Source organism: Wyeomyia smithii, chromosome 2 (assembly GCF_029784165.1).
Source record: "Wyeomyia smithii strain HCP4-BCI-WySm-NY-G18 chromosome 2, ASM2978416v1, whole genome shotgun sequence".
NCBI classification, from domain to species: domain Eukaryota; kingdom Metazoa; phylum Arthropoda; class Insecta; order Diptera; family Culicidae; genus Wyeomyia; species Wyeomyia smithii.
The window spans coordinates 9,142,488-9,157,294 of NC_073695.1; the positions used below are offsets into that span (position 1 = coordinate 9,142,488).

Below are 14,807 nucleotides of genomic sequence, written 5' to 3' on the forward strand. Positions count from 1 at the left end.
TGGCAGATCATCTTCGGTGCTCCTCCCCTGACAGAGTAAATAATAAACCCATTAACGCTCCCGTCGCGTCAGCCTGGCCTTGTCTTTTTGCGTTACTCGACGACGTTATTGATGCCGATCGTTGCCGCCGTCAAACCCGAAACGCGCCGCCGCCGCAGCGTCAGTCGGTACCGCCCCAGTGGGACCCCACAAAACCTGCGATCAAATATTTATGGAGCGGTCAGCTCGATCGGGCGTTGAAGTAGAAACACAGCGAACTTAATTGACTTTGAAGCATGACTTAATCAAACGCTTGGAAGGAAAGAATAGATTGGTTGGCCTAAATTTGACACTTTGCTTTCGGATGGCCGCTCATTAGAATTGTGCAACGGTCGATTCACACGGTTGGAAAGAGCAGATCATAAAATTGCACACAGTGAAGGGAAATTGATTAATCGCTTGCGGGCCGCCCGAAATAGAAGCTAACAGTTAATGAGAGGATATAATGCATCCGCTAGATGAGGCAGAATCAGTTGCAGTCTGGTACACAGATGAGATCGTGGCTGGGTAAAGTTATGCATTTTATTTATTACATGCATTATGATTTTTCTCATAGAAGGTAGCTAGACTTTCTTCCGTAGATTTCGTCGTGCTTTCCAGAAGATCTATTACCAACCCAATTCAACCAGATAACACCATTTACATTTCGTTTGTGAATAATAATAATAATTTTAAACTCAAACAATGAGGCCATAGTCATTCGTGATCCGTCTCGACTCGCAGCCCCGAACACGCCAGTGGTCTGCGGTCTAGTTTCGTTAGCACCTGCCGGTGTGCAATTATAGTGTTTTCATGACTTAAATTTACGGTGGGAAGTGCACTGTCAACCTGTTGCTGCTATACTTTTTATCTTTCTGGCATGCGCGCGGCAATGGCAATATTTACGGATGATCAGCGTAAAACTGTTCGTAAAACTTATGTGCACTGGAAAGCAAGTCCCACAACAGGGGAAAAGAAAACAAACCCCGGCCATGAAAAGTTCACAGCGCAACGCAATTAAAGCACGCGGAAGATCTTTAAAGACAATAGTAGAAAGCGGTGTCGTTTTGAAATATATGACTCAAGATTGGTACAACCGAATAACGAGTGCCTTATTAACTAGGCTGACCAAAGTTGCGCGAGTTCAAATTGGTTCTGAACTATTTTCAATATGGTGTGAATTGTGAAATAATTCACGTTGCAAATTCTTGCTGTATAATTTTTAGTTGATTTGTTTGTGCTTAAATGCGTCATCGCAAGCAAAACGAAACCCTCCCGCAAATTTCTGCACTCGCTGTTACCAGTAGAGTACATCACCGTTTGGGGTTCTCCAACGGTTTCCATTGGCCTACGCATGCACACATACACGCTGCGCGAAAACCGGCAATCCGCAAACAAACGTAGAATGTCAAAATTTCCGAAACTTTTTGGTTTCTATCTTGACCGAAAGCAGAAACGTAATCCGCATTTCACTTGCCGAATCGCTCTGGCAGAAATATATCGAGCAGTAGGTTATAGAGGAGCGGCTAACGGCGAAAGAATAACTCCGCGATAACTAATATTAGCCGTAGCAGGCAATGTCTGGAGCACTGTATAAATTTATCGAAGATCATCATAAGAGATATCTCTTTTGGAACGGTAGTAGCTATATATGCCGAGTCCCGCTGCAAATGATACAAGTAATCAAAACTTTAAATGCGAATCACGCAAGCAATCAGAGCCAGTTACATTTTCAATCATTACATAGTGGCGGGAAATTCCGTCCTGATGAACTACACACACTCATACATGGATAGCTATATTTATATCTCCCAAAGGTCGAAGAGAAAAAAAAAATACTTTCCGCAGTATGTATCCCATATTTTCTATTCTATCTCTTCCCATCAGCTGTGGAAAATTCGCACCTCTACATAGGCAGATTGTAAGGGTCAGTATACTCTGAGCAGTGAAATACCCTATATCGAGCATCAAAAAAGGAAGGTTAAACTGTTTATTGAAAAGAATTCCATGTCGCTTAACGATTTTTGTTAGACGATATTCTGCAACAAAAATTTTAAGCACAGTAAAGCTCAACATATAGCAACGGGTTAAAGCAGCGTCAATTGTTTTCTTCGCCGATGTTGAAGATTTGCATAAGCCGAGCTCTGTTGTGTCGCTCCGCCAAGTGCAGTTTCCACATGCAAAAGTCGGAAGAAGGTAGAAAAAAAAACAAAAGCAGATCATTGCTGGGATTCTACGTTCATTCGCGGAACCGCGCAAATCGGGGAGATCCGGATTAATGCGTTCGTTGTGACGCGATCATCTAGCGGGAGGCGTTGTTCGGCACAGAATGGACCTCTATTGTTGCCGATCACGCTATGTAGTGGTAATTCTTCGCCGCTTAGGTTTACGTACTCCCCAGCCAACCAACAAACATCGTGTGCTCTGATTTAGCCCCCCGAGTGTGGTTGGGTGCTGAAAGAAGGCAGCCGGCCGTTTTAGTTATGCTTGAACAGGTTTGAGAACGGTAGTTTAATATCACAATAAAATGTACAGTGGATATGATATGCGTCTTTCACGGTGGTTTGACAAAGCGGTTGAGGAATACAATAAAAAACGAAAGGGTTACACTTGGTCGGCGCTTTCACGTGACCACAGGAGCTGTAGGGCACCTTGTGGTAAATTACTGTTCGCCGTGGCTGTCATTAAATGAGTACCCCAATTTAGAGGTGTATTATGTCGTAAGATCATTAACAATTCTGCCATATTCAGCGCATGAATGTTAGGACGGTAATTGTACAGAATGTCAACAACTTTATGCTTTGGGTACATACCGTTATCTGCTGACTGTAGCTAACGTTTAATTAAGGGAATGAAGCAAATAGGATTAGGGGAAAATTTGTTGCTTTAGAGATAAAAAAATTAGCTGCAGATCTATAATAATATTAGCAGTTAAGGTAGCGACCATCATTTTTTCCTATATGCAGAATACTTTGTCTGTATGATATATTAAATCAGAACATATTAGAAACGCAACTCAGTTCTTAGCAACTTAAGTGGTCGTCATATACTTTTAGTTGTGTATCAATGTCTGATTCTGGGCCAAAAATTGTGTAACTGTGGTTATTTCATTTCAATAAAACGACAGCTGAAGCGCATCGAGAGTTAAAAAAAGTTTACGGAAATGGTACCCTTTGAGGAAACAACGTGCTGTGATTGGTTACTACACTTTAAAGACGGTAATCTCAATTTTGACGACTGTCCGCGTGAAGGATGGTAGAAGACCTTTGAAGACGTTTAATTGGAGGATAAAGTTCCATGCCAAAAGCAGGAATAGCTCACTCCCGTATTAGATTTTACTTGGCAAGCCATTTCCAAGCGACTGCATGCTTTCGGAGTGATTAAAAAACAACGAACTTTGCTATGATTTAAAACTAAGGGGCGTTGAGTGTCATTTTCCGCTTGTGAAAAACAGGTCCAGCGAGACACGGGAAGGATTTACTTCATCACACCATTGCGGGTGATAAAAATGGATTCATGACAGAAACATTCATCACAGCAACCCAAAGAAAAGAAAATCATGGGGACTGCCCGATGTTTCTACGTCGCCGGCTCGGCCGAATATACACGCTTGCAAAGATTATGCTGAGTGTGTAATTCAGGTCGGTGTAATGTATTATAAACTGTTGAAACCGAACGAAATCATCACTAAGGAATGGAATCGGTTCAATTGATGCGATTAAGCCAAGCACTGTGTGAAAAACGGCCAAAACACGAGCAAAAAAATAGTACGAGGGTGGTATCCAAGATACGACCGCATGTTTGACGTAGGACTACGATAGTTTTATATTTTATTTAGAGAGTTTAGACTTTGTTCGATTTGACCACGTTTCACTCTCGACACGGCACACAAAAGCCAAAAACGAGCGGTTATGTTTAATCATAATTTATAGTTTTCTTGTTTTGGTTTTAAACAATTCAAACTCAACAACCACCAAGAGAAAGGCATTTTGTCCATTATGTTGCCGAAACCGAAACCAAAATAGACATGATCAAAGCAATGCCGTGCTATACCTCTAATTACTCGGAAGGGTCATATCAAGTGTCTAGGTCGTCGAAGGCTTCATGCGGACGTTGCGTTCCGAATACTTTCAGATTATTGAGCCTTAATCCATCAAACGACACCTCTAACAACTTACAATCCTAAAACTAGTTCATTGGTGGCCACATATTGTTAAGGTCATATGCCACCAGAAAGTCATAAAAAGAAAAGCGTTTATTTTTAAAAATAATTTAGATTATTTGTTTGCAGACATCTATTTAAGAAGAAATAAACACTGTTTTTAACATTGATGAATACCTTTCATCCTAATGCAGTCAAATTTCTTCAACACGCGAAAAGGCAATTTTTTATATAGGTCTTAATTAAGAACGATTTAGTAGAAAGCAAACTTACTTTCATCTTCAATTGCGCCTGTAAAAGATAGCTCACTCACCGATTTCAAAGCAGTATCATTGTCAGTTTCATGCAACTGCTTAGCAAAGAAGTCACATAAAAAAATTCTGTATTTAAAAGTTCGTTGGAAAAGTGACGATAAAGAGTTGCAGTTTTTAGTAGAAAATCTATATTCACAAAAATTTTGAAATTGACATTGGAATTTATGAGGATGTAACATGTCACAGTCATTTTTTTCATTTTTGGCCAATTGAAACATTTATTCATTAGGCAGAACCAGAAAAAAATCAATCAGTTTTATGATACCAATGAAAAAACAAACAACAAAATGCCATATTTGAAAGTCATCCGGCTGTCTCCTTCAAGAATAAACCTAGCTCGGTTTGATAAACAACATTAACCTCTCCAACTGATGTTTGCATAATGTTGTTCAATTACAAGTCTGGCAATGACAGGTTGTGTTCATATGTTTAGTATCTTTACACGGTTGTGTTTATATGTTGTGTTGTGCGACAGGTTGTCTTTATATGTTTAGTAATATTTTCTTGCAGATGCTGATGTAATATTTTTGTAATTGAAAAATACGAATATGAATGTTTGAAACCTAACGCCAAGATGCATATAATTTGGGTTTTTTCTATACCACAACCGCGTAATGCAACTAGGATTGTCATATTGAATTAAATTTATTTAACTGGAAAAATAAAACCATCAGTACAGCTTAAACGAGCTATCTGAACTATCTGTTTAAAAATCTTTACGAAGCATATTGGTTTTCTGTTGTCTTGCAAATAGACTATAGTTGGTCATTTAAATAAATCTGAGAAAAACAGAGTGTAGAATTCAAAAAGACAGCAACCCAATGCAACTTCTAATTTTAGGAGTTTGAAAGAAGTTTTTATCATTAAACATGTATAAGAAAATCACTACGGTTGCAGTTCAAATGCCATCTACTCGTCACGACAACCAAAAGGAAACGAGCAACGGGGTAGCAAGCTTCTGATTAGTAGAATGTTAACACAACTTTTGTTGAAAAGATATTTTAATTATTATATAACAATCTTTCGCAATATTCAACCTGTCGATTAAGACATCGGTGTTTGAAATCTGTTCAGGGGTAGTAACACAATAAGCACTTTAAAACGATGACAAAACATCTGTTGCAGCTGTATAAAGCGAGCTCGTGATTGGTTGAAAGCTGCGAAACTGAACTAGAAGAAGTGGATTTCAACTGAACTTTTTACTAATCTATGTTCATAGTACAATATACAATGATATGCCAATTATTGTATCACATGCTTTGGCAACCGTCGTCGTTCGATCAAGGTCAAAATCCGTTCAGTTGTAATCACATATTGGATGCAACATCCAATATCGTGATATACTGTTGCGTACAGAATTATTTTATCCCCGGTCGCACAGCGTAGTGTGCGAACACGCATCACTGTACGTCGACAGCAGCTACATTGTTTTCACTTGGCTTGACTGCACACAAATGGCAATCGAGTGCTACTGCACTGACGACGAGCGACCGTCTTCTCATACATGGCTCGGTGCAGTACTGTTGCCTGTGTATGAACTTTCCGAAAGAGCTTTACTCTCAAGACATCAAAATAGTCTAGGTTCATAGAAGCAAATATCAGTTGACCTGTTGGGACGGGGAGGTTCTGTCCAATTTTTTTTTGCCACTGAATAGAGGTTGTCATAGCAAGCAGTTGGTGTCCACTCATGAAGTCTGTGCCAGGAGTGCTCGCATGTGATTGGTACATTGTTCGTAAAAATACGACCTTGAAACTTTTTATCAATTTTCACTGTTTAACAATTAAGTAACAATGATATATGAAGAATCACAAAATTGTCCATCATTTTATCAATCCAACGACATATTGATTATTGTGATCCATCATGTGGTTACATCAGTACTACCGTTTGAAATCTTTCATTCCGACGTTACATCTTGGTTTTTAGTTTCCTCAGAATGTATCTCGATATAGTGCGGTTAGACGTAGTCCTACGTCAATACATGGAAACACTCAAATGGGAAGTCTAAACTCAACTGTCTTATTGTCATCCCATTATTACTTGTTCCAGACAAGCGGATGACCGTGGGTTCGAATCTTAGTAGAACCCAGGCCATTTGACGTCAATGGACTCAGGCATGGATTGGTTCCTAGGTCCCCACTCTTCCTTTACGTTGAATTATACAAAATCTGACGAATACCTGTTGACAAAAATAAGTCCTTCATACAACAAAACAACCCTGTTGAAGCCTAGCTCCAGGAAATTGTATTTGACGATAATATTGGTGGGAGGCAGTGCAAAAAGGAAGGATAGAAAAGCATACATACAAGCACGGATTATAATAATCATTATTCATGTCACTAACTTTAAATAGTTATATATTGCTAATAATAGAAAGGCAAAATAAAGCAAACACTTCGGTGCACACAAAAGATCAATGTTTCTGGTCGCAGTGACGAGTTCAGGCAGGAATAAAAAAACTTGTTCCGTTCAATGGTACCGTTTTGATCCAAACTTCGAACAGTCTCAAACTTCGAACCCTTTACAATAAACATCGAATTATTATAGCAAGTGTAATAAAAAGTATGATTATTATATACTATTTCGTTGCTTGTAATAGCCTTCACCCTGTGATGTATAGCTCTTTACTGTAAAGCAACTTCCGGGGAATCAGCAGGCGTTGAAAAAAGTGACAGTCAGTATGCAGACGGTTTGCCTATCTATCTCTTAGCGATTACGTTGAAATGTTCGGAGTTTGAATCAGAGCCAATTTTTAAATTTTCCTTGTTTTCTTATACGAAACGTGTTCAAATCTATATAAAAAGCACCTCAATGCAACAACAATAAAATAACCTACATGCTGGACCTTTAAGATCGATGAGAATGTTCATTTTCCGTTGATTTTTAAGTGCAAGAAGTCACATCATAGCTTAAGTGTTCTAAATTTGAAGCAGTACGGTACATGGCCTGGCTGATCAGCAGTTCTGTTTATTCGAAGACATCGAAAAATGGCTTGATTCGTGGATAGCCGCAAAAGTCGAACAATTTTATCGTAACGTTCTACCAGAATGATGGGACAAAGGTGTAGCTAAGGATGGGATAGATAACTATTTTTTTAATATAAAGTTGCATTTAGACTGATAGAACATATCATATATCATATCATATCTTATCATATTATATCATATCGTCATATCATATCATAACATCATATCACACCATCATATCAAATCATGTCATATCATATCAATATATCATGCCATGTCATATGATACCATCATATCATGTCATGTCATATCATACCATCATGTCATGTCATGTAACATCATATCATAATATCATGTCATGTCATATCATACTTCATATCCTGTCATGTCATATCATATCATGTGATGTCATTTCCCATCATGCTAAGTTATATTTATCATGTCAAGCTATATCATGTCGAGTCATATCATAACATGCTATGTCATTTCAATAGGAGCTTGGTAGCCGCAAGATTACAGAGTTCGCCTTAGCAAGCGGGTGTTCATGATTTCGAATGTTAATTAAATCAGGAGTCATTCGATGTCAGAGGACTTTAAGCATGGGTTTATTCTCAGGCTTCTCCACAAGAAACTTTTCTCCAGGTAGAAAAATTCTTCTTCAAACCTTCGGAAATTTAATCGACTTATACCATGGTACACGCTTCGGTAACATGCTCGGAGAATAACGTCAATAAAGAAAAAAAGAAGATTGCGAGTTTTGGGGAAGTCAAGCCTTTCAACACGTAGCAGCTCACTTCTCAATTAGAAAAATGCCACAAAAGATCACAAAGTCGCAGTGGAGCCCATACAAAAAAATTACATGACACATCATATCATGTCATAGCATGAAGATAATATGACACCATCTCATATCATATCATGCCATTTCATATCATGTTAAGTCATGTCATCATGTCATGTCATATCACGTCATATCATTTCATATCATACCATATCATATCATAATATAGCCTATCCTGTTTTTATCTTAGGGGCCATCCACATTCCACGTGGACAGATTTTTAATGATTTTGACCCCTCCGTGGACAACTGCCCATAAAAAAGCAAAGCAAAACCTTGGTGCTACATTCCGATTCGGAACTTGACCTTCCGTTTATTTATACACAGACTTCGCAACCGACTGTTTAGTGTACAGAACAATTGCGGGGCTAGCGCTACGATCCACTGACACTAACATTCTCTCTCGAGCGGAGACTCGAACCTACGACGACTGGCTTGTTAGATTTTGGACAACTGCCCATATAAATTCTAAAAATTTAGTATGGACCGTGGACAGACCCAGAAAGCTGTCCACGTGGAATGTGGATGGCCCCTTATTTCTTTGATATTTGTTTCCTATTCCTATCCCATTCATATTTTATTCCCATCCTCTTCCTATCCTATTCCTATCCTATTCCTATCCTATTTTTATCCTATTCCTATCCTATTCCTATCATATTCCTATCCTATTCCTATCCTATTTTTATCCTATTCCTATCCTATTCCTATCCTATTCCTATCCTATTCCTATCCTATTCCTATCCTATTCCTATCCTTTCCTATTCCTATCCTATCCTAATCCTATCCCATCCTATTCTTATCCTATTTCTATCTTATTCCTACCTTATTCCTTCCTTTCTATTTGAATGTTTCGATCCAAAATTTGAAAAAAAGAAAAAAGCAGTAATTATAAGGAAAAAATTAATAAACAAAGGTTGTGCAATAGAGCTTAAACTGAAAAAAATTAAAAAATATACCTTTTTACCATTCCTGTGAGTTTTGGTGCCCTTAGCAAAGATTACTCATTCCGAGACCTAAATGAGTTTTCCCGTAAGCCAACGTAGGAGCGACGAACCCGGTGAGTATTTTCTGTGCGGCATTGTGGTACACTTCTGCATACACAAGGGGCTCGTAAATTTACAGGAATGGTTAAAAAGCTATTATGTTTTTGAACTTTGGAGCAACACTTTTTTCGCTTTTGTCGACCAGTATAATAATAACAAAAATCAAACGCAAAGGTTATAATTATAATGAAATCTAGACTAGAATAACGGTAAAACGTTAGCAAAGCTACCATAAGAGGAGAAAAATTGCAAAAAATAGGAAAACATTGAAACAATACTGGTAGGCGTGAACCAAATTCGAAAATTAAGTGTAATTAAATGGAAAATTTCTAATGAACAATACCACAACAATAAATAAAAAAGCTTACTGTTTGTAAATCAATTTAATTTTAGAACTCCCTGAGGATAACTGAAAAATAATAAAAAAATAGATCAAAACGCCCGAAAATTAAAATCCACGTCGATTAACTGCAATAAAATAAGGGGGAGCTGATACCGACTCTTAACAAAACTAAACTACGATTATATAATGTGGTAGAGAATATGAGATAAAAAAAAACAGTGGCAAACATGAAATACAAAATAAAAATAAGCGTGAAATTGGAATATTTAAACATGGAAAACATACGTAAAGTGAACAATAACATAGAGGGTAGGAAATTATCAATTTTGAAAATTGAATTATGAGAAATTGATTGAGATTTTTTTTAGACATATATAAAAACAATAAATAACATTATTGTGAATAAGTCGATGTATAAGAAGATGAACATTTGAGTACGACAGACAAAACAACAGAAGAGTTCTGAATCAACTTGCAAAAAAAATTTTAAAATTAATTTATATGTTTACAAAAATTGTAGTGTAAGGATAAACCTTTAAGATTACTACAAATCGCTATTTCATAGACAAATAATTCAACGAATATTTTTTAATATGCTATACATTCCATTTGAGGATTGTACATTTTTGCGCTCAGAAGATAACAGATTCCAAAAACCAATACCCTGCATGAACAGAGTGTTTCTATAATGTGATGTTTGAAATATAGGAAGTTAAAGCTTCTGGTACAACTACTTTGTAAGTAATAAATCTTTCCTCTTCAGTATGAAAGTGATTAGGTAGTTATTCCTAATTTTAAATGACGTTGAACATGATCGTAACTTAAAAAAGTCATAAAAATTACAACCAATTAATTTCCATTGAAGATGAGACACTCTAGAGAACTTGGACAAACCAAAAACTAAGCAAACACAACAATTTAGTGCATCGCATCCCTTCTAACGTTGAAACTGAAGCATTTAATAGAAAAATAACCATATAAAACGTGAAACAAAATAAGTATTTTCAATAATTTAAGTTTTACAGCAGTTAGCAAATCGGTAGAAGGAAGTTTTGGAATCCTAAGTCCTTTCAAATTTTTGCTCACTTATTACTTATACATACGACTCTTCCAGTTGAAATTTTTTTGCACCATGAAGCCAACAATAGATACTTTAGGAACATATTCTACGACATCGTAACCTAAAATAATTGCAGAGAGATTGTGAATATATATTACGATTTCAGGAGATTGGCATCACTGGTAAAAGATTACTATCAGATCAGGCGAGAATTCGTGACAAATCATCATTAATGAGATCCAAAAAAGGTCGAGTGGATAAAAATAAACTTGAACGTGTTCGGCAAACACATTCGCCAGTTTTTCAAGACACTGGGTAAACCATTGGTGAACATCGAGAAAAGCAGTGGCATAAGGATTGATCCTTGTGGCACATCTGACAGAATTTTGATTTGGTTTGAGAAACATTCGTCTGTAGTAACTCCTCGAGATCGAGATGTCATAAATGATTGTATAAGCCGTACAGCGGCTCTTTTGAACATAAACTGGATTAATAATTTTTTCAGAAGCTTAACATGAGAAACTCTATCGAAAGCCTGCAAAAATCTACAAGTAGCAACAACGCTATAGTTTTTTTTTGTCAATAGCAGCATGAATGTCATCATGTACTTTAAAGAAGGCAAATGTAGTACTAGCACCATTACAAAATTCAGATTGCTATGGACTGGAATAATTAGTATGAAACTTCCAATATTTTTCAAGACTTTGGAAACGCACACAATATGCTCATAGGACGCAAATTGTTAATAATAGTACTCCAACAAAAAAAAATTCTTGAATATTTTTACTAAACTCACCAAATGGGTTGTAGTTCAAAATTTATGTTTATGAATTTGTGGACTTTGAATCGAATTTCAACAATCTTTTTTCGAGATCATAGGTATTTTATTTTTCTAATATTTTCGTTTTCTTTTCATACTAATTTGGCTATTAATTGAGAAGTTTTGTGCAGAAATATTGAAAGACTTTTTTAATGTGTACAAGTGTTCATATTTCTATGAGGGAAATTCCAACTAATTTCATAAACAAACTAAAGTGGTTTTATGTCATCCATTCAATAGAACCAAACCGCGTTATGCAAAGAGTCTCTAACTAAATGATGGCAATCAAATTGATCGGCATTGCCTTTCGTCACAAATAAAAAGTTTATAACAATACAATTATCAATCCGATACAACTACCCCAGTGCAAGAAAATGGGTGGGACTGCACCCATTTGTGCGAACGATTATTCAATTATCGAAAAACATAAAATGATACACTTTTGTTTGAAGAAGAAAAACGAATGGTTGGGAGAAAGTTTTTTTTCCTGATTTCAAACGACGTAATTGTTTGCAATTGGAAGTGAAGTGCCTATTTAAAAACAAATCTAGAGTGTGATGCATCATTTCATACAGCAAATAAACAAAGTCGAATGAAATTCACTGTTCAACTATCATGTTGTAAAACTTTTTTTTTTGTTACTTTATTGAGGTGGCTTTCAGCTACAGGCTGGTTCGCCACCATATGTTGCAAAACATGGTGAACTGGAATTACGCACCCGAATGCAGCTGATAGCCAACTGAAAGCATAAAATTAAAAAAATCAACTTAAAAACCGAGAACAGCGTTTGATTTGATCAGCAATGAAATCATGATTGTATTATTTCTCTTCAGACTACCAATCGAGAAGCATTGCACTCAAACTTATTCAACACTCGATTAAGAGTATCACTTGAATTCGGCACAAGTCTGGCACAATTCCAAGCTGGCCGCTTGGAAGAAGCCGACACGCGTCGAGGAGTCTCTTCTCGCCTCTGTGCAGCCTATATTTATTTGTTTTTGATTCGATAGATATTGTTTCCCCAAAAGTCCACTTCCAAACTGTCGTGTGCCAAGTTGATACAGAAACACGAACTTTTTTTCTGTAAAGAAATTATTCACTGAACCAAAATCGTAGTCGAGCGACTGGAAAAACGATTATTTTTCCGATGACTGCACAATCAGAGTTTAGTAGAATTTTCCATTTTTTTACCGCATTATAATGCCAAAAGTCCGTCAATTTTGGCAAACGGCAACAACGATGAGGCCAATTTTTCCACTCAGCCGCAACCAGTGAACGACGACCACGATGACGACGACGAAGCCAAAAAACCCAAAAAGTGTGAAGCGAAATTGAGAAAAACAAGCGGAAATCTTGACATATATCGATAATTCACTGATCAGCTGCGAGAGCAGTTTACCCGCAGTGTTTTTGCGGCCACTTACCATCAAAATAAGAAATTCAACTCTCAGCATCATCTTTCCGGTTTGGGTTGACGGCCTAGTTTCGGTGTTAGGTACTGTAGAATCACTTGTCACTGCTGTGGAACTGAACCCTAGTCAGTGCTCGCGTTCGGCACTCAAACGAGTGCTCGGTAGCTCTAACTCAGATCCTCAGGGACGACTTCTCTTTCCTCTTGTATGACCACTTTACGTTCGGACTGCGCTGCGTCGTTCCCACGGAGTCGAAAAGCGTTAATTCAATTACAAGCTAGCCAAACAAACACCGTAAGAGATCTCTCGAAGTGTGCGTCGTTGCACCTCGATTTCAGGGCGCCTAACGTACCTCTGATTGTGCGTGTGATTTTTATTTATGTTTTCATTCCACAAATTTCACTGCGGCTGATAGTTTTCCAATCACCCAGATCTTCCCCCTCACGATTATCAATTATCCAATTCACACCTTTAACAATCACTTTTCATCGAAGAAGCAAACGAGATCACGGCAAAAATGTTACGTTCTCTGCTCATACGCCGCCCGGGAATGGAACCGTGTACGGAATGCATATAGATATGCTAATAGCATTAGCTAAATCAGCCGACGCCAAGCCACGCTAGGAAAATCCAACGGCACCCGGCTTTGGTGCTGTACGGCTAATTTCGAAGTTAACTGCAAATATATTTCACACAACCAGACCACACGAAAAAAAAAGCAGCGAACCTGACGAAAGCCCCCGAAACAACCAGAATAAATAGAAACTTAATAATTCCGCCAAATTTCCCTTCCTCCGGTGTCCGGTGGCGGATAATCTCCCCAAAGTGCACTGAAGAGAAAAAAATAGAACCAAAAACGTGGTCTTTGATGGTCTCAGTGGTACGTCGGAACTCGGAACAATCGACGACTGATCGCGTGCTCTAACGGAAATGCGCGAATTTACCGACACTGAGCGAAAGCAAGGAAAAACGCTCCAACTGCTGGCTGCAGCGAAAACACATCTGACCGATACGAAGTCCAAACGCGAACTGAACTGATTTTGGCGTATGAACTCTTTTTACGGTTCGCACCGTGCTGCGCACATAGACCGGGGATCGGTTTGGGTTTGGGAAGCAAACTGAGCAAGTCAACAACAAGTGCCGCGCGCGGCCACGAGCACGGTGTCTTCACTTTGGCGGCAACAGCTGCAGCAGCAACAACCAGTAGGCTTCTACATGCGGACGGACCAATTTCCATTCACTGCCTGGCGCGCTGCTTCGGCCAAGAGCGTCAAGAGAGCTTGTCAACGCGCGTGATATGAGGTGGAAAGAATAAAGGAAAAAACGAAAGAGAGACATCCAGCGGTTATGGAAAGTGAGCGAATGCATTTTTCTAGTTTCGCTTCAACAGGGTATGGGATGGAAATGTGGGAGGAAAATTCGGAATCTAGGTGCATCAACCACTGGCACACTGGTTGTCCGAGTGAGAGAAGAGAAAATAAACCAAGCGGGAAGTGCATGTGATCGTTTGCTTTTCGTATTGTTTTTACATGTTATCGAGCTTAATAATAAAAAATATTTGCTAAGACGATTTGAAAAAACTCTGCGCAGATTATTTCATAGGCTCATACTCAGGAAATGTAGCGAAACTTTGGAGTGTTTAAATAAATGAATTACACAAGAAATACATAACAAACTCTCATACCCAGACAGCCTCTTGAATCTAGTGCTTTGATACATAGCAACTGGCTGGGCTACATCTTAGCTACTAATTAACAAATCACGAACCTTAGCAAAGCATTTCTCGTGCATACGAGTAACAGAAATACATTACAATTTATTGTTTTAA

At 38.0% G+C, this 14,807-nt stretch overlaps 1 protein-coding gene across 1 annotated transcript in view; it reads right to left on the reverse strand.

The window, feature by feature from the left end:
* Positions 1–14,017, reverse strand: part of LOC129724032 (uncharacterized) — a 125,717-nt gene extending 111,700 nt beyond the window's left edge. Inside the window, exon 1 of the mRNA XM_055678622.1 lies at positions 12,992–14,017. Within this exon, the coding sequence (XP_055534597.1) occupies positions 12,992–13,024 (33 nt within the window). The 5' untranslated portion in view covers positions 13,025–14,017. The remainder of the gene's footprint in view (positions 1–12,991) is intronic.
* Between the last annotated feature and the right edge of the window lie 790 nt (positions 14,018–14,807).